This window comes from Plectrocnemia conspersa, unplaced genomic scaffold (assembly GCF_051122295.1).
Source record: "Plectrocnemia conspersa isolate PC_06_02 unplaced genomic scaffold, ASM5112229v1 ptg000005l, whole genome shotgun sequence".
Lineage (NCBI taxonomy): Eukaryota > Metazoa > Arthropoda > Insecta > Trichoptera > Polycentropodidae > Plectrocnemia > Plectrocnemia conspersa.
The window spans coordinates 19986479-20006857 of NW_028277169.1; the positions used below are offsets into that span (position 1 = coordinate 19986479).

At 32.8% G+C, this 20379-nt stretch overlaps 2 protein-coding genes and 1 non-coding gene across 4 annotated transcripts in view; 2 read left to right on the forward strand and 1 right to left on the reverse strand.

Annotated features, from left to right (window-relative positions):
- Positions 1-20379, forward strand: part of gogo (thrombospondin-1 like protein golden goal) — a 141434-nt gene that overhangs the window by 116605 nt on the left and 4450 nt on the right. For both annotated transcript variants that reach the window (XM_088186235.1, XM_088186234.1), the window contains 4 exons: positions 4680-4937; positions 7768-8125; positions 14849-14979; positions 20146-20352. In XM_088186235.1, the coding sequence (XP_088042361.1) occupies positions 4680-4937; positions 7768-8125; positions 14849-14979; positions 20146-20352 (954 nt within the window). The remainder of the gene's footprint in view (positions 1-4679; positions 4938-7767; positions 8126-14848; positions 14980-20145; positions 20353-20379) is intronic.
- Positions 10727-10799, reverse strand: TRNAK-CUU (transfer RNA lysine (anticodon CUU)). The gene has a single exon. It is a non-coding gene; the product is annotated as a tRNA-Lys (tRNA).
- Positions 16821-19450, forward strand: LOC148235075 (cilia- and flagella-associated protein 157). The gene has a single exon (XM_088185909.1). It carries the CDS (start codon positions 17954-17956, stop codon positions 19448-19450), a length of 1497 nt encoding a protein of 498 aa, XP_088042035.1. The 5' UTR covers positions 16821-17953.

Genomic DNA, 20379 nt, shown 5'->3' on the forward strand with positions numbered 1-20379 from the left:
AAGTGCCTCCTGGAGTCGATTTATAATGAGGTTCCGACTTAATGACGAAGTGTAACACGCTGTGTCATCTGCATATAGAGACATCTGGCATTTTTTCAAAGTGGGCATGTCGCCAATATATACATTAAAGAGGTGGGGTCCTAGTATGCTCCCTTGAGGCACTCCCATGGGAATTTCTCTCGGGGACGACGGTGAACCCTTAACCGTAACAGTATACTGCCTCTCACTCAAGTACGCATCTATGATACGGATAAGAAAAAAAGGTACATCTGCCTTTAATAATTTAAATATAAGACCGTCATGCCAGACAGTATCGAAAGCCTTTTCGATGTCTAGGAGAAACATTCCCGTGTCTCTTTTGGTATTAAATTTTTGCGAAACGTATTCTGCAACTCTTGTCAACTGATGATTAGTTGAGTGATGCTGTCTGAATCCGAATTGGAATTCAGGGATTGCGGACGCTATATGGGGTTGTAGCTTTCTTAAGATTATTCGCTCGAGGACTTTACTGAGGCAAGAGAGGAGGCTAATTGGACGATAGCTAATTGGCATTTTTGAGTCCTTGCCTGTTTTATGAATGGGGATTACGTTAGCTGTTTTCCAAGCCTGAGGAAAGTAACCAATAGATAAGCAACCGTTAAATATTTTCGTGAGTAGAACAAGTGCCTTTTGAGGCAGGTGTTTTAATGCTATATTTTCTATTGAATCCAGCCCCGCGGCTTTTTTTGTTTTAAATTTATGAATCGCTTGCCTAACATCAGAAGGATGTATCAGTGACAACCTGGTGCAAGGGTGTGTATCAGATCTAAATTCGTCCACGGCTCGTTTAACAATCGATTCAGTGCCGTGGTCGTACATGTTTAGTGTAAGTCTGTGTGAACTTTCAAAACAAGTCGCAAGAGCTTCTGCTTTTTCGCGATCCGTGTGTGCGTAGTTACCATTCGCACACACGAGGGGCGGGATATTTGTATGATTACGACGAATAGCCTTTGCTAGTTTCCATAGAGTGTTGTCTTGTGGAGTCGTACTTTGAAGCTTGTGTTCCCACGACTTGTTTTTTAGTTTTTGAATTTCTACTGATATTTCCGCGGTGAGTGAATTGACAATGGTTTTTATACCACTGTCCCTATGCCTCTGCCATTCTTTTCTAAAACGATTTTTCCTATTTATTAACTCTTTAATAGCAGGTGTTAATGTAAATTTAAAAGGCACCATAGGGGATCGCGGTGTATATGTATGAATTTCCTCGTTAATACATATCGTTAAGTCCATTACGTATAAGTCAATTAATTCTTTACAGTTAAAGGTTTTAGGAGTAAGATTTATTCTTGAATTAACCCCTGTTTTGAACCCTATCCAATCCGTCCGAGAGTACATCAGACAAGTCCTATCGGTCCTCACCACCGAACCTCCCAGTGAAAATTTCACCGGCAGGTGGTCAGAGGAGAGTTTCTGAAGGGTCTCCATTGACGCTACACTCGGGACGTCTTTGTAAAGGGCGATGTCTAGTGTTGATGACGCGTTTTTTCGATAATATGTGGGCTTGTCTGGAAATTCTATATTAAAATCTCTAACACTCATTAGGTCCACTAAGGTTCTGCCGTTTTTGTTAGATTTTTGACAGTTCCAAAAACCATGTTTAGCGTTTAGGTCACCTGCTATTATGACCGCAGGAGCAGCCGCAATGAGCTTGTCTAAATCAGTTTTGAATTCGCTTCCTTGCTTAGGGCAGTATGCTGATATTATTAAAATGGGCTTAGAGTCTACGTTAATCATAATAGCGACCGCTTCGATGATTCTGGTTTCTGGTAATTTAAGTTGGCAGTGACTAAGGTTATTCCTAATGAGTATTGCTACACCCCCTCCCATACCGCGTTCTCTATCTACACGATAGCAATCGAAACCAGAAATCTTAAGTGTGTGATTTGACTTTAGGCGCGTTTCATTTAATAATATTATGTCGATATCTGAGTTTTCAACCATCAGAATCATTTCATCCACCTTCTTACGAACGCCATTTGCGTTCCAGAAAGCCACGTTAGTTTTTCTTGATGATTCAATCATCTAATTTATCTAAGAATTCTAACACTAACATAAATTTTTCTGACATATTTTTACAGGTTTTGATGCCTGTTTTGAGGTCGAGAAGCGACCTCATCAACTTTTTAATATCAGATAAATCTTCTAAGTCATCTAATGCATTTTTAATGGTTTCAGTGCCCTCAACATTCTTACTTGGTTTTGAGTTAGATTCGTTGTTGGTTTGTAGTCGCCGTGGCTCTGGTTTGGTTGGCAAAGGCGGGAAGTCTGCAATACTATTTAGCAAAGCGGCTCTCTTTTCCCGTTCCGTCTTCGGCTCCGGGAAACTCCTTGGGGTCGCCCACGCTGGTGCTCCACTGCTTCTGGGCTTGATTATGTTGCTCACATATTTGACCCTGGCTGAGCAAAATTTATAGTTTGCAGGATGGTCTCCCTGGCAGTTGCAGCATTTGGCCGGCGCCTCTCTGTCTACTTTGGTGCAGTCGGATGTCGCGTGGTCCCCGTCGCATTTGACGCATCTCGGTTTCCAATTGCAGTTTCTGGCTCCATGTCCGAAATTTTGGCATCTAAAACATTGAGTACCGATGGCTTTATTTTTGTATTTTTCCACAGTAATTTTTGTGTGGAAGATATATTTTACATGTGAAGTAAACTTCCCCATATCGGTTCCGTTGGGAAGATTAATTAAATATACAGGAAACCTGTTATTGTTAATTTTAGATTTAAGGGCAGTCACGGAAGTGACGTCAAAGCCCTGGGAGACAATGTCTCTTTTTATAATTTCAACTTCCAACATTGGAAGTCCTTTAATTACAGCCTTGGCTGACTTGTCGCCAGCCGAGGTGTACGTATGAAATTGTTGAGCCTCATTTTTGAGGCTCTCGACCAGTTTTTTGTGGTCATCCATGTTCGAACACTGGACGCTTACGTTGCTATTGCGAGTGTATCGCACATAAAATTTATTTTCAATTAAACTGCGAAGAGCAGTCATAAAGGATTCGGCGTTACTGGCGGCCTTCATAATGACTGGCGGGACTCTGATGGGGTTGCCTGATAACGGCGAAGTTGGTAACGGTGTAAGTGCACCGAATTTGTTTGTTGTGACAACTGGGTTTTCCCCTGCACCGACTCTTAATCTTTTTGCCGGATTTTTTGGCGTTTGCCATTGATTTTGGCCGATGGCCTGCGATAAATACTCGCTATATTTTGACATTTTATTATTATTTCCGATATGGGGGTTATTAAGGATCGGATACAACCTTTGTGCCGCCCGCGGGCGGCAGCGATCTCTGGTTTTTCGCTCCTGGCGCTGCGTGGTTCTTCTTCCTCTTACTGACAGTTGATGGTCCGGTCCGGTCCGCTGGTCCGGTGCTCCCTTGGGGGCTTCACTGGCGTCCTGTCCACTATGTTTATATGTATGGTGAACACATACGCGAATAAACTTTCGCAGCCGCAAGGCAGCTATACTTGGCCGCGGGGCGGCCAGGTACACGCACACTTATCACTGGACACAACCGCCCCCGTCAAGTGACAAGCAGCGTCTCGCGCTTGCGTTCCAGAGTATTGTTTGAAGTATTGGACAGCTCCCCATAAACACAGCTATCCGACTTTTTAACCATCTGTAGGGTTTGCTCTCATCCAGGTACACGCAGCTGGCGGACGCATTGTAGACTAGTGTTAATGTTTTAGTTAATATTTCTTTATATAATTTTCAAAAACATGTTTTTTTCTGTGCAGTCTGCATTTAAATAAAATAATAATATAGTTGTATTTCAATAGTTTTGGCCATAATAATTTGACAATCGTTTTAGAATGATGAAAAACGCTTGACAAAATATTTTTAAGCGGTCGGGTTTATATCGTGGATTTAGTCGATCACTTTTGGCGTAGTCACCTCAAGTGGACGACCCGAACAATGTTCATCACTTGTGGATGCACGGCTACATTTTAACTCATTCACCCAATTGTAAACAGTTTTAAACGCTGGTGCAAATGTGCCATGAACTTCATCCAACTTTAGATCAATTTCTTTTGGTGTTTTGCCTGAAAATATTTAATCACTACACGAAACTCATTTTTTTTTCATTGTTTGAAAATAATAACAGTCTATTGAAAGATGGTTTTCTAATGTATTCCTTTTTTTAAATATCGTTAATGTGACAAAGATAATGATATTTCAGATCCTTTGTGTAAATCAGTGGTTATTGTATTTTAAAAGTTACCTTACATGACAGCAGAGCTCATGTTGAGCTTCAAAAAAATTGACTTTAGTTGCTCTTCTACCAAAATAGATTGTAGTTATATGTAGTTCAGGTTAACTTAATATTAAGAATATGCTTATAAACTAATCTTGAAAACCGCAATCGTTTTTTATTTGCATGTTTTTAAATTATTGAAATATTAATTATGAGTTGAAATATCTTGTATATCTTAAAAAGAGTGAATTGAAAGGTCTGTCGAAATGTATTTTGATGACTCAGTATCGCGAGTCATTTTCCAGAACATATCGTTACACATGCCAGCGAATGAAACTGGTTAAGATATTTCAGTACTTTATATTTATGATATAGGTACGCTTGATTAAAACTAGCAATATCTTAGCTTCCGTTTCGAGTTAATATATCATTGATCAATTACAGGTTATGTGTCCTCCCGTGGAAGTGGCAGCTCTGCCCGAGTTCTGGCTGGAGCTCTCATATTGCGGAGACAGTCTTTGTCCCCCAGGGGGCGGCGGCAATTCTCCATTGTATTCGGAGCAAGTGAGGGGTTTGCCAGGACGACAGGAATTACAGCTTCGATGTGAGTTATTCGGAGCGGCCGGCACTTACGCCTTGGCACTGCGCCCTTCGCAAGCGGCTTCAGCTCCTGCGTTAACTCCAACGCCGGCATACCTCAAGGTAATGTACTACACACCTACCTAATGCTTAATGTATATTAATCAATTTGGATAGGCAATCAGTCTCGAGACACGCGACGTCACGTGCTCGAGTTTTATAAGCTCGATTTGGGCCATTTCACCCGCACCCCCAAAAACATTTCATTTCCTTACTGATAAGTATATCCCGACGAAGAATTGTTTCCGTTTCCGTATCATTAGGTGTGAAATCAACGCCGTTAAACTTTTAAACGTTCGCAATAAAAAAAAAGCTATCCAGTACTTCATCGCCTGTGAATATATGTACATATATTTGGAGTACTTTTTATTTATTTAATTTTAACAATATACAGATCGAATGTCCAATGGACGGTCTAATATGCACTTCACGTTTTGTACAAATCGCCAATTTCTCAAGTCCGAACGTCGGTCGTCGTCTTTGGCAATAAATAACCCTCCCAAGGGTGTTCACGCCATAAATTTATTAGGTGTGCTCAACAACTTCTAGGCAAGGGCACTGTCCTGTGTTTTATACGCATTTTTATTATTTCAGCCTCAATCTCGTTATTTTTTCTTCTCACATACATATAAAGCTCTTATTCTGGTTGAACGTCTATATTATTACCGGATTTGCCCGCTTTTTGTTCCAAGTTATATCGTTGCTATATTCAATATTTTCCTTTAACTGCACATATACGAGATGTGATAAAAAGAGCGACAATTTTTGGATTTCGCGCGTTATTCGTTTTAGGTTAAACTCATCTTAGTTTTTAGCGTAGTTTTTATTTGCTAACCAAGTATTTAAGAGACATTTTGTCACACTGGGCTATTTTTTTAAATTGAAAATGACAGAATAAATAATTTGCATGCAATTTTTTATTCAAATGAAAAAAGGGATTTGTTTGAATGAATTGTTTTAAATTGGTACAAATGTTTTAAAGAATGCTGTAAATACGTTGAAGATGATGAGAGAAACGGGATACAACGATTATCAATGCAAATTAAGTCATTCTGCTTAGAAATCGCCAATTCACTATTATGTAGCTGCAAAATTTCGTGGAAAATATCGTAGCAAAATGCTGAAAACACATTCTTGATTCTAGCCCTTTGGAGTGTCCCTTCGTAGTTAGTAAGACGCAGGTAGAAACTAGTGAGAATTTTATTACTTTATATTACATATTGCGATAGATTATGATGAGCGAGATCGTTTTCTTCGAGCGGTGGTGGAGAAGCTGGTGGAGGGGTGATGTCAAAGGATGATCATTAGAGTTCTGATTGGTGTGGAAGCGACAGTATAGCGGAGGTTAATCCCTCTCTGCTGCGGTGCTCGTATGGTGAAGTCTCTCTCAGGTTGTGAGCGTCCATGAATATATGTTGTCCGCGGGTGGGCAGTGTCTGCTAATCTTTGAGTGTCTCCCCTCTCCTCATTGGAAACCAGCCTTAAATATTCAGGGCTACAAAGCTTGCTGACAAATCACAATCATGCAGTGATTATCCAACTAATCAGAACAACGAAATATATATACGTCGAATTATGCCACGGTAATATTGTGGCTTTACGGTAATATATTGTTTCCCGTGACCGTTTCGCAACAAAGAAAAATTCTGTACATTTGTATTTACAAAATGCACTTGTCGGAATAATAGTGGCATAACGACTGATGGCATTTTGATTATTGCGCTTTTAACGCGTCTATACGCTGAGTCAATTTCCCACGGTTAACGCGTCAGTATCAATTTAAGCTTTATTCCTGACCAATGAGCGTTTGTCGAGCCTCCACAAAAAAAGCAGTACTTTTCTATTGTGAAGTTATTATTTATCAGTAATTGGAGTGATAAGTCCATATGTTTTTCATTTTCATTTCAAGCGAGACTATGGTTTACTTCAAGATGAATGCTAAAATATTTATATAATCCGCTACAGTCAAACGATGGGTATCGAACTCATTTGCATCCTCTCTTGTTGTTAGGTGTATATTATTCTCTAACATTTGCATAAGCCTCCATTTATAAAAACACGATACAATTTTTCCGACAACCTGTGATTTGTGTTGATCAAATGGAATCTGATCCTAAGCCAGATAAAAATTATATCTACTTAATTAAAGACCTCGTTTATACCTTTTCTTAGAAACATTTTTAAAGATATTTGTAGAAAACTTATTGCGTTGGTGATATTTATTCTGTGCTTTAAGGCTTAATTTGAGTGCTAATATTGCTTCAATTTGCATGACACAAATTTTGACAACAAAATCATACACTTAAAGGGTTGAAATTGCAGATATTAGGTTGTTACTATTTGACACAAAAACTAATCTTCGATATATTTTGTTATATGAACACATATTTTAGTTTTTAAGCATTTTTCAAACCTCGACTAAAATTGGCTTCAATTCATATACGTATTCCAGTCAAGGTTTTGACGTAATAATAAAGCACTTAGAACTTAAGAGTATGCATGGCAGAAGCTTACACGCCTCCAGCTTCAAAGCTAGTAATTAACAAAGTGCAACACTGTAATTACATCAAACGCTGACGAATACTCACACTGTATAATGTGTCGAACAACATTATCAGTTTCAAAGTTTGATTACTCACCAAGTTGAAATATATCTCGCAACATCTAAACAATCAAGACAAATATGTATGTACGTGTTGTGACATTTAATGACAAAAATGCGCCATTAGGAAAAGCCCCCTCACGGGAAGGGATGAAATAATACAACAATTTGCCACCCAAGACTAATGCTACATATAATTCACTGGCCCAACAACAGCTCCATTAGGATCACTAGTATCACAAGACCTTCATTAGGGGGAACGATGCTAATTATTATGCTTTATATTTTCAGGCTCGCTGGTCGGAGCAATTTGTGCTGAATGTCCACGCGCGCAGTGTATTCCCTTGTGACGGCCACAGTGGTGTTAAAGTACTCTTTCAATACCCAGCTTGTGTACTACAGCGCTCTGATAGAGTCAGAGTATTCGCCAGAGAACCACCGGCTATTTCTGCCGGGGCTAGGAGTTCAGCTGGAGAATTGCGTTATGTAGCAGAACTGAGAGTGACGAGAGGCACACATTCTTTGGAATTCGGATGTGATTTGTTTTCTGAAAGATTCCCAGAGTACTGCTTCGTCTATGTGAGCCAAGCACTGAACGGAGCCGTAGCTGACGTCAGGCAAGAATGCCTGCCAACGCTTCCAATACTCGGTAAGTGTGTTTCAATCAAACTATATGCTCGAATGCATCACATTGTACATCTATCATGGTCAATGATTATTGTTTTATTTTACGGAAAATAATACGCATTGTTGCTCTGTGACTTTTATATTTGTAATATATAGATTCTTTAGAAGGGCGTTCCCCTTCACCTCGCTAACTTTTATGTACCCTTGCCAAAAATGCTCCCCTTGACGGGTTGACCTTATCGTGCTCGCTATCGAACCGGAAATTATTCTTACGCGGTTCATTCTGAATGTTGTATTGACTGCAAAATGTACAAAAATAGGGCTCGAGTTCAATAGATCATATTTTATCTTGAAATGCTCGTAGAAACGTCTTTTATTTGAACCGAATTTGTAAAATAAATTTTTGTGCTATAATATAAGTAAAACGATTTGGTTAATAAAATTTTTAATAATAAATAAATGTGCCTTCGAATGAAAAAATAATTAATATGAAAGCGAATTTTCGTAGTATTTTTCCTGATGTGTTTGTTTGAAAGATCACCGTTTTTATCCTTTAGTTTTATTAATAAATACAGATTATTTATTTATTATTTATATAAAAATAAACATATTTATTTATATTCTCGTAATGGGTAAGGGTTTCTATTTTTAAGTAATAATATAACAAATTGTCGACAAACAATGAAGCATTTGACGTAATTTTAATTGAAATATTTCGCTGGGTTTGAAGTTGTTTTAGGTACTTACGAATGTTAATATTGTTTTCTCAAACCGAGAAAACATTAAAAGCTATAGCTATAATTAAAAATTAGTATTTTTTTTTATTATTATATATACATTTACTCCAAAAAATGCAATTCAGTTTAAATCTAGTCGTTTAAATTATTTGGAAAAATTTTTTTAAAATCTGAACTTTTATTTTATATGTTAAATTTAACTAAATTGTAAACATTGTTTAAAATTTTTAGTAAAACTCTCAAGAAACCTGATCCGACATCTTTTTAAAATTAGCAAATTATTATTTGCTTACTAATTCTTAAATTTTATTAGCAGCCGCTATTTCAATAGCGCTTATTCATAAAATTTAAAATGAAAAAAAACTGCGTTGAAAAATATTTAAATAATAATGAAAAACCTATTTGAATAAAATATGAGTTTAATTTAAAAAAAAGCTTTTATTACATTATTTTGTCATTTATATGGGTTTTAATGACGCGCCATCTGTCGTAGTTTTAATCATATCACTGTGAAACTTGTTCTAAAAATAGATCTTGTAAATATCTCAGCTTTGTTAGTCAACGCAATCCGAAATATTGTGATTGTAATAGCCGATATTTAAAGTTAAATAAAAAGTCATAACTTTTTTAAAGATTTAAAAAAAAGTGAGGCGGTAAAAAAATTAAAATAGAAATAAAAATTAAAATTTTTTTTTTTTAATATGGGTTAAAAATAAATATCCGTAACTTTAAAAGTATTAAAATGTTTTAAAAGAGAAACTAAAGTAGTTAAAATAAAATGTTTTTTGGCATTGTGTCCTCAGATTTCGACATATCTGTTGAAATTTTAGGACACGATGATTGTCGTAGTTTTAATCATATATGAAACAATTAGAAATAAAATGACTAAAACTAGCTCTAATAAATATCTCGCCTAAGTTCGTTAGTCAATCTAATCCGCTATCTTATTTCAAAATAACCACTATTCAAAAAAATAAAAAAATCGTAGCATATATAAATAAAATTAAAAAAAATGTTTTATTTTACAATTTTTGGTCATTCATTTTTTTTATAGTTTATAGTTTTTACATTTTTATATATCAAAGATTTTCAGAACACGATAAGTTTCTTAGTATAAATAATATAGTCTTAAAACTTATTTTACAAAAAACGAGTCTGATCCGCCATCTGGTTTCAAAACAGTGACTATTCAAACAATTAAAAAATCGTAACATCGCAATTTTTGGTTATTTACCTAAATGCCGTAGTCTTAATACTCTAATTTTTAATATTTTTATTAATATTTTGAATAGCCGTAAAAAAACTACGTTAAAAAAATCTTTGAAAAAATACGTTTTAAAATATAAATCAAATAAAAATTAAAAAAACTTATTTTTTATGAAAAAATAAACAGTTGCCGTAGTTTTTATCATATCGACATAAAACGTATTCTAAAAATATATTTTGTAAATAAAATTTTGAATAAACGTAAGCTTTAAGAACAAATTTAAATAAAAAAAATGAAAAAATATATTTAATATGAAAATATATTTAATGTAATAAATAAAAATATAAAACACTTTTGCTTTCTTTGAAATAAAGAAAGTAAAAGTGTTTTATATTTTTATTTATTACAATGAAAATTATGTGATTAGGTTAATACGTTTTTGAACATAACATACTTAATAGATAAAATTTTCATTATAGATTTTAAAAAAGTTGCCCATAAATAATTATTTTGTATGATACAATGAAATCCAATATCGAAAATTTCTTTAGTAATAGAATTGACATTGAAATGTTTGTAAACATAACCGAATTGATAAGTTAAAATATAATAAGTTTTAACTTTATTAAATATTAAATTATATAAAAAATATTTATTTGGAAAATTTACAAAAAGAAAGCGCCCAACGTGGGGCTCGAACCCACGACCCTGAGATTAAGAGTCTCATGCTCTACCGACTGAGCTAGCCGGGCTGTTGCTTTTTTGTCAAAATTATTTTATCTGAGTACAGGGAGATTTAAAATGTTTAATTTTATATTTTATTATATTTTTTTTTTATAAAATGCAATTTTTTCAAAATTAAATTAGAGATGAGTATATATTTGTTTGATAATGTATTAATTTTAATTCATTAATAAAATATATTAATAATTTTATTTTAATATAGAAAAATAAAATTTTAATATTTGTTTTAGTTTTTTATATTCATATTATCAATTAAATTGAAGTACTTTAACCCGCAGTTTATCAAATTCAAGATACGTAAAATAATCGTCACAAATTTCTACAAAATAATATTTTTGTATGTTGTAAATCAATGATGTATATAAAATACTAATCCTATTAATTCATTACAACGTAAAAACCTATTCAATTAATAGATATTTATTTTATAATTTGGTATTATTTTACAAACTTACTGTCCTGATATTATATACTATAAAAAATAGTATCATACCCGTTGAAAGATCAACAGGAAATATAATGCTATAAATTATAATGTACTATAAATTATTCGAAAAGTATATATTATAATTAATTTATTTATAAAAAAAATTAAATGGTAAAACATATTTTTCAATCTTTAATGGGATGAAATTCACTAATCTAATAATAAGTAATAATTATTTTATAAAAATATACTGTATAAGCTCAATAGAGAATGAATCATTAAAATAACGTTACATCTACATATTATTAACATGAAATAAATTATTTTGTTTAATCTAAGCACTGCAATCAAAAAGTATTAAACATATCATAAATATTAATGAACTGCTATATTTTAGAAAATATAACTGACTGTATGCTACTGTAATATATAAATATTGATTTAAAATCAATTAGTTTTTAATTTATTTTTTATTTTCACATAATAATATTTGAAGATCGATAATAAAAATAAATAAGCAAATAGTTAAAAAAAAATCATTCAGCTACATTTAAAACCATTTAATATTTTACTCGTTGCTAACTTCATGCGTTATACACGGATAAACGTGTTAATAAAATAAATATGCATTCCACCCTTGTTACTTTTTTAAGTTAGACGATTTATATCAACTAATATTTCCCACTTAATATTTATCACACAGCAAAAGATAATCTTTATAAATATGCAAAATAGTATAAATATTACATGAGTTTATACAGTATATTTTCACGGTTCGTGAACTTTATTCTTTGTCGTAAGGAATAATGGTGAAAAATGGCATCGGGGGCATTTTGAAAAGTAGAATTGAACCTTGAAAATCTCTCCCCTGTCGCAGGGGTGAGACGGGTTCAATTTGTAAAACGAATCCTTGGACAGGGAATTTTTTCCGCTGACGTCGGGAGAAAAATTCACGTTTCCTATTAAAAAAATACGATACACCTTCCAGTCACGGACGAATACTGCGAAAGAATCGAATTTACGGGAAAATGCGCTTCATTATATCTGACCTTAATGGGATATAACGATTTCGGGTATATTTGTATATTTGTTTTGTTAAAAATAAATCCAACGAAAACTGTCGGAAATCAGGAGGTGAAAAGTATGAGGAACATATGGGATGAGGGATTTTTCTTTTTGTGAGTTTTAATTATTATTGTAACATGACAAGCGTTACGGTTTGGTAACGATGAAACAATACTTTTAGTTAATGGCATTGAAAAACTAGACTTAAATATTTTACATTGTTGTGTGATAACACTCCAGTGACCTCCTGCAATCATGTATTGTATTACCGCCGCTCGTCGTCGACGTTTATGTCGACTATGTGGAATATTAATTATTATTTCATTTTTTAAAGCAAGGAAATCAAATAATTACAGTTAAATTGATATTCGATGGGCGCAAATTTATTTTAGATAATATGAAACAGAAGCGATTGCTTATTCGGTGTACTATATCTGTTTTTGCTTTTCCTCTTTACATGACATTATTCGAGGTATAATTAAAATTGACAACGCAAAAACAAATCTATTATATTTTCGAATACATTATTTGTCTGCCGACGATGATCAAAAGGAAACGGTAACAGGAAAAAATTATTATATAAAAATACAAAGTAAGATTTTGTCAAGCTCGGATAATAAATTGACAAAAATAATGACAAAGAGTAAACAGACTTATTTTTAAATTTGAATAAATGCCATTTAGTTAGTTAAAAAGTAATATAAATCTACGAAATAACGAAGGCGAAGTTCGACTAGTACGATATTTATTATTATTAGAATATATTAAATTAATTTTTATAATTGGTTCAAATGATATGCAATCTCGCAATAAATTTGACATTTAATATCATATTTAATTGGTTCAAAAGGACCGTTAGGAGGATGCAAGGAAATTATCATGAGATATGAGGATCAATAGGACATATCAATTGAATGGTAGAATTGAAAGTACATGGTTATGAAAAATATATTTTTTGTCTAATGTTTTTTAGCTTACTATTTTTATTTTGTGTCGAGATACTTGCACATTGTCATTTATATATAATCTAATGCTAAAAAACGTTGGTCTTTTATCTATTTTACCTATTTCGTGAATAACATTTAAGGTTTATATTTGACTTTGTTTTTAATATAATATAATATAATAATAACTATAACATATACCTACTACTTGCCTCTCATCTCTCTGCAAACCTTCATGAGTAAAATCATTGTTATCTATGAATAATATTACATGTATTGTTGTAAGAATTTGGTTCAATTTAATTATGCTCACACACTTAAGAATGATATTACTCGGTACGTATACCTAAGCTCGTAGTTCATTGTTAATGTATTTCCTGAATGTTAAGGGGAAAATTTAAGGTCGAACGAATCCAACGAATTAGCCATTTTCCGCCCTTGTGAATTTAACATTTGCGGTCAAAAATGTTGCTGCTTTGTTCCGCGGTTGTTTATCGCATGAGTAATGATTAAAAGTGCCAATTACCTCGATTAAACTATATATAATTGTATTACACAATCAAAAGCAATTTACAAACATATTTCATTTTGAAAGATTCGTTTGAGTTAACAGTACAATGTATTTAAATTTGATATTTTTTATAACAAGGTTTTGATATTTTTCTTTGTTCATATATTTATTGGTTAAGTTTATCTAGATTTCACTAATCTCATCAATGTATCTGAAAATGAAAGAAAAATAAAAATAAAAGGCTATAAATTAATGAAAGCGTTTTTTAGTCTATTGGCAACACTGCTGTTTCCACTAGGATTTGCGTGACCAAATTTTAATCACAGCAACATTATGACACTTGCTGTGTGTGCTTAAAATTTTCTTGTCAATTTCTAATTTCATTAAGTACAAGGACCGTTTTTTCTATGTAAAATGACAACTGCTGCTGAAAATAATCATTTCTGTTGTTGAATTGATAGTAAATATAATCGTAGAATAAAACTTTCATTTCAATACGGAATTATATATTAGTATGAACTGGAATATAATGGCCTTCGAGACGATCAATACTGTTTAATGTAAAAAATGAATTTGAAAATGAAATATAATTCAATATCCTATAATAGATTATGAAATAATTTATTTAAGCTGTTCGTTCGTATAAACGGACGTCTGAGAGATGGAAAAATAATCTATTTTCACTTTTATGGAAGAAATTTTACAATTCAGTCGCCGCTCGTCAATTTTTATAACAGCACTCTTGAGCTGCCTTTCAACATTTCACGTCTGAGCAATCGCGAAAATTATAATACGCTTCCAATAACTTTCCGGTTAATTTACATTCATTTATGTTAATCCCCTTTAACATTTCTGCCGTTCTTCTCTTCTTATCTTACACAAGATGCGTTTTGCTCCCTCTGAAAAAATAAAATAAAATAAAGTTTCATAATTTTCATATTTGGAGACCCACCCTAAAAACAAAACCGCTCTCGCGCCAAGTTCTACATAGCTTTAACGACTTTTGCAACTGTAATCGATATTTATATGCAAAAAGTTTTGGAGAATCATCCGAGTCGGGCAGATGGAAGAAATGACGCTTTCTCATAGGAGTTTAATTTGATTTTTCAGACGGAGCAACGGCTGGTGGTTGGGGTCCTTGGAGCAGCTGGTCCGTATGCCCTCCAGGATGCGGAGGTACAAGAGCCAGATATCGTTATTGTGATTCACCGCCGCCACCATATGGAGCTGCATATTGCAAGGTATGATTCCATTATAGGGGATTGCGTATAATAACTACAACAATGTTAAAAAAATAGGACTATTTTGAGGTTCCATAAAGTAGGACTAATACAACCAAACATTTAAGTTCATGTGAATTTATATATGTATAAAGGGCCGGATTAAGACTTTTAGGGACTCTAAGCATTTAAAAGATATTGGTGTCCCTATAGTTTATACAGTCTTAAAAAAAATCTGGATAAATTTATATTATGTGAATAATAAGCTAGAAGAAATACATTTTTAATAGTTTAACCATAATCTAAAACATTACATAATATTTTTTTTAATTGAACAGATTCTTTATTTGTTAATAAATTTTAATACATTTTTTTTATAATAAGAAGTATCTTAACTAACCTATAATATTTTCAGTTTCTAAAACTTATTATCTAGATTGTAAGACTAATTATTTATATTTGAAAAGATGACAAAAACCCCTTTGAGATGTACTCATTTCTTAGAACAGCGAAATAGATATACGCCTTTAGAAAGCGACATTTGCTTGATGGGCATTGTCCAAGGTCGTATACTGCAACGGATATCTTGTGGATCCGTGACCGTTTCGCAACAAAGAAATATTTTTTAATGCACCGAAGAATCCTTACTTGTTTATGATTTTTTCTAGTCGTAATGAAGGCTTGTGTGGTCTCAATTTTTTACGCTATTGTCTTGTTTCCTTATTGATGGTTGATTGTTTTGGTCACGAGTTTTGAGAATAAGACCCTTTACAAATGTATGCAAGAAAGAAAGCAATAACTTATTTTATTACTCAAATATAATTTCGTACATACTGTACCCCTACACATTTGGACAATATGAGATTAAAAGCATAGTTAAAACTGAATATTCTAGTTGCATATGGAGCAGATTTTTAAATTTGGGTACAGCACCTCACAACTTGGACATATCGGTACAAATACCAACATAATCATTTATATTTATTTTATTCTTTTGCAAAATTTTTATTACGGAATTTCTTAATTTTAGCCCCTCAATTTTAGGCGCATATTCTAAATTAAATTCCGCACCATAATTCATCTCGTGTAAGTCGAAAAATCTAATAAAATTCGCTCTGATATAATTTTTGTAAGCATATCAAATTATCACACTCATTTGGGATATTGTGGATGTCGATTATTTCCTTACCACAAGAAAAAATAATACTATTTTGGGTTGTTTTAGATGTATGATATATGTTGCATTTTCAGATGCAGATTTGAGATGATTTTCAAGAATTTTATTTTCTTCTTGACTCCTAAATTTTAAAATCTTCCGAAAATTTATTTGATTAGTTATTAAAATTACATAATCTCTATGACCTCTTAAATCTATGTTTTGTTTTTCAGGTGTTATAATATAATTAATAACAGGAATAAGTCTTTTACGACTTTCTTCCACTTCTTTCAATCGACTTGAAAATAAAATATTACGTATTTTGTTTTGTAAAACAACGTAAAAAATCTTTTGCAGTTTGAACTGAAGTTATATAATATTTGCTTCGTTCGTGCCTTTCCAATATTCCATCATTGTCAAGAAGTTTTAAAAACGCTTTCAGAACTTTTGTTACCAAGTTCCGGCTTTACCATTGCATCGCACTTCACCTACAGCAAATAATGAACAATATTTACGAAAGACCCCTTTCATAATTATGGATTAAACCAACGATTTATTAAAATGACATATTAACTTAAACGCCAGTGAGTCACTTATTGATTATTTTTTAAGCAAATTAATTTTTTTTAAATAAGTTAACAAATTCTTAACATTTTTTTAATTATTTAAAATAAACTAGCTTCATTTATCAGTGAACCGAGTATTTTATATTTATTTTATAAAGAGATACTGACGCGTAAAGAAAAATAGCATGTGACTCATTAAAAAGTCGCTGGCGTTTAAAGGGTTAAGTATATTTTTATAATTTTATCTTTCATCTTGTACTTTGAATATAGAATAAGATATGTTCTGATGAAGAAAATGGATTTTACAAAAGTTATTTTATTCAAAATAAATTATAAGGAATATTTTTTACATAGATACATTTCTGAAAGTTGAAATGAGGATTTGCTGCAATAACAGAGTGAACGGTCACTTTCATCTTACATTAAGCTTAGTTCGTTTACCTGGAAGGTTCGTAATAAAAACAATCGTGAAATTATGTATAAAAGGGAACTAAAATATATTTATTAAAAAATTAAATCTGTTGTGAATAATAAATTTAAATATGATTTTTTACACCACCCTTCCATCCGCCTAACGCCCCGCAAAACGCCCAGCCGGCCCTGATCATGAGTGTAGTTGTAACACCGAAACTTTGAAACAAAGGTCCAATCATGTTATTTTATTAAAGTGCTCTGAATAACCAAAACCAAAAAAGCACGTCAAGTTTGATCGAATTACTATTTTCGACGATTATTACTTTCTTATTTATTACAATTGTCATGGTTTGTGAGATGCAATCCTATTAATAAACAACTCTTGAAATTTGTACCGGCTCATTCTTTTAATTTTTGGCCAAAAACAACACAGTTGTGATGCCGCAGCCACTGTATTGACCAGATATGATCCCTTGCGGTCTTTTCTGTTCCTGAAGATAAAGCGGATATTGAAAGGACAACGTTTTGCAACAATATAAGAGAATGACTAAACCGCTGGTGAGCTCCAGAATAATGTTTTTTGTATTCAAACAGACGTTGGCATAAGTGTATTATTTCTGATTGGAACTACTTTGAAAGGATTAAAATTTTTTTTCATGAAAATTAAAATTGTCGTTATATCACACCACATATGAATACAATTTTTTTAAACAAATGTTATTGTTCCGCCCCTGTTTGGTGTTTGTGCGTTAGTTTGTTATATATTATGTCTCCATAACGATCGTTAATCGATACCTTGGATACCAGAATAGTAACAGGTGCCAAATCGAAAAACGCTTCGCCCATACAATCGTAAGCAATGCCGCCCAAGAGCCAGAAATCAAAAGGAAAGAAAAACAAAGCGAAGAAAGGAAAAGAGGAGAAAGGAAGCGACATTCTGACGGAAGTCGACAAAACTTTCTACGAATTACAAATAGCGGATCTTAACAGGAAATTGGAACGCCTCCGCGCCAAGAACGAAGAGTTGGAAGCCAAAAATGATGAATTGGTGGCTGATTATAAAAAGTTGGATGAGGACAGAGCGGACGTGATCACTTATGTGAAGAAGAATCTTCAGATGAAAACGGATGAAGCGAACGAGCTACAAGAAAGAGTGCGTGGACTTGAAGAGTTGAGGGTTATAGAGACGAGAGATTTTAAGCTTAAAATATCAGACTTGCAAAAAGATTTTAATATCATGCGCGAGCAACTCACATCGGAAGTTAAGCTCTTGAACGGCAAACTAAACTCTTTGGAGGAATTCAGGAACATGAGGGAGCAACTTATGATCAAGTTTGAGAAGCAAGAGAAAGATTTTGAAAATCAAGAAGAGAGCTACAAAAAATTATTGTATGAAAATGAAAAAAAATTGATCATTAGCAAGAATAACTTGAAGAAAGAAATGGAATCAAAATTGACACAATTAGCTCAGGATATGCATGATGCTACTGAAGTGAGAATTGCATCTTCGACTCAAAGAGTCATGAAAGAAAACATAGCTATTAATAATGAATTGCGAGAAATATTAGCAGCTTGTGCTAGATTGAAAGAAGAAAGTAATATTCTTAAAGAAAAGGAGAAGGCTGCAAGATTGTCTTTTAAACTTTGTGAAGGGCAAAGAGATAAGGCTGTTGAAAAGAGCATTGTACAATTGAAGCTCATCGAGAAACTAACGTCTGAACATGGTATGATGAAAGAAAAATTTGGTTCTCTCAAAGAGCAAGAGTTTGATTTGGAGACACAGAAGAGTAACGTTGAAGTTTTGAGTAATGAAATCACCGTGATGTCTGAAAAAATGAACAATTTGGAAAGACAACTCAAAGATAGTTTGACTGAAAAGGACGATTTGAAGATGCAAGCACAGAAAGCTAGAACAGAAACTAAAAGGATAGAATCTATAGTGATAAATGCAGGAATGGCTGTGAGGAATTCCGTCAAATTGTTGGAATCTGAAAGTAGAGACGAAGCCGAGGAAGATTCTGCTAGACGTGTTCTTTTATATACATTATTAGAGCTGCTCTCGCCTCATACTGTTAAAGAGTTCTCATCAATGTCTTCTTCGATACAATATAAAAGAGGAGATTTGGGCTTCGTTCCCACAATGTCGCCGACGGTTAAGGTCATCGAAAGCAAAATTGTTTCTGATGATTATACTAAGCCTTATGAAGGTAGTGAATCAAAAGTATATGATAAAGAGCAAAGTGATGATATATACAAGGAAGAAATCAAAGAATATTTGGAAAAAGTAGAAGATGAACATTTGAAAGAGAGCGACAGTGACTTGAAATCTGAAAAAGATGACGATTCTACTTATTGAAAAGATCATTCTTTTTAAAATATTGTATTTATCAAAATCAATTATATTTTTATAGAAATTAAATTCGATGAAAATACATTATTTTTTAATTATAATAATGAAATATAAAGAAATAAACGTGTTTGTCTACTAATAATGGTTTATATATTTATATACATATATATTCAAAAATTCACACTAAATAAAAATTTATAGGACATGTTTTTTAAAATAAGATAAATTTTACATTACTTCATATTCAGATATATCCCAAGAAAATGTATATCAAACTACTGATAAATGCCAAAGTTTGATCATTTCTTTATAAAGTTTGATTGTATCTTAATTTTTAATATTTTTGTTTTATCAAAATGAGTTATTTCAATTATCTTATATAGTATGTATTTAAGAAAAACCCAGATCCGCGTATAATACAGAAAATAGTAAATAATTTATTTTTGGTTTAAAACTTGGCTAAAATTAATGATCAAATATTTGTACATAGATGTCATATACGTAAGAAAAAATATATTAATCTGCGTTTTTTAGGTGCGGGTTAAATTAGTTAAATATAAAAACATGTATTACTTTAACTAAAGTATATATTCTCTATCTTTTTCTACAATTATTTTCCACATGTAAATAATTTTTTATATTTTGTAAGAAAAAAATTTGATACTGCTAACCACTAACTATAATTTAATTGATAAATTTAGGGTCCAGCTGTTGAATCTGAAGCATGTGCTGGAAACAATACCGTTGAAGGGAAACTTTGCCCTTGGGACGAGTTAATAGCCGGCCTCAACAGCATCAACGTCGGTGATGAATGTCAGTGTGGCTGTGTATTGAGGCTGGGTACAACGTCTCGTGCTATAGCTGCCTCGGCACAGACATGCAAAGGCAGAAATTTCTGGTTATTACAGGTATTACACAATTCAGCAAGTAATTTC

Coding starts and splice junctions, on each gene's coding strand:
- LOC148235075 (XM_088185909.1), top strand. CDS start 17,954: ATGCCGCCCAAGAGCCAGAAATCAAAAGGAAAGAAAAACAAAGCGAAG.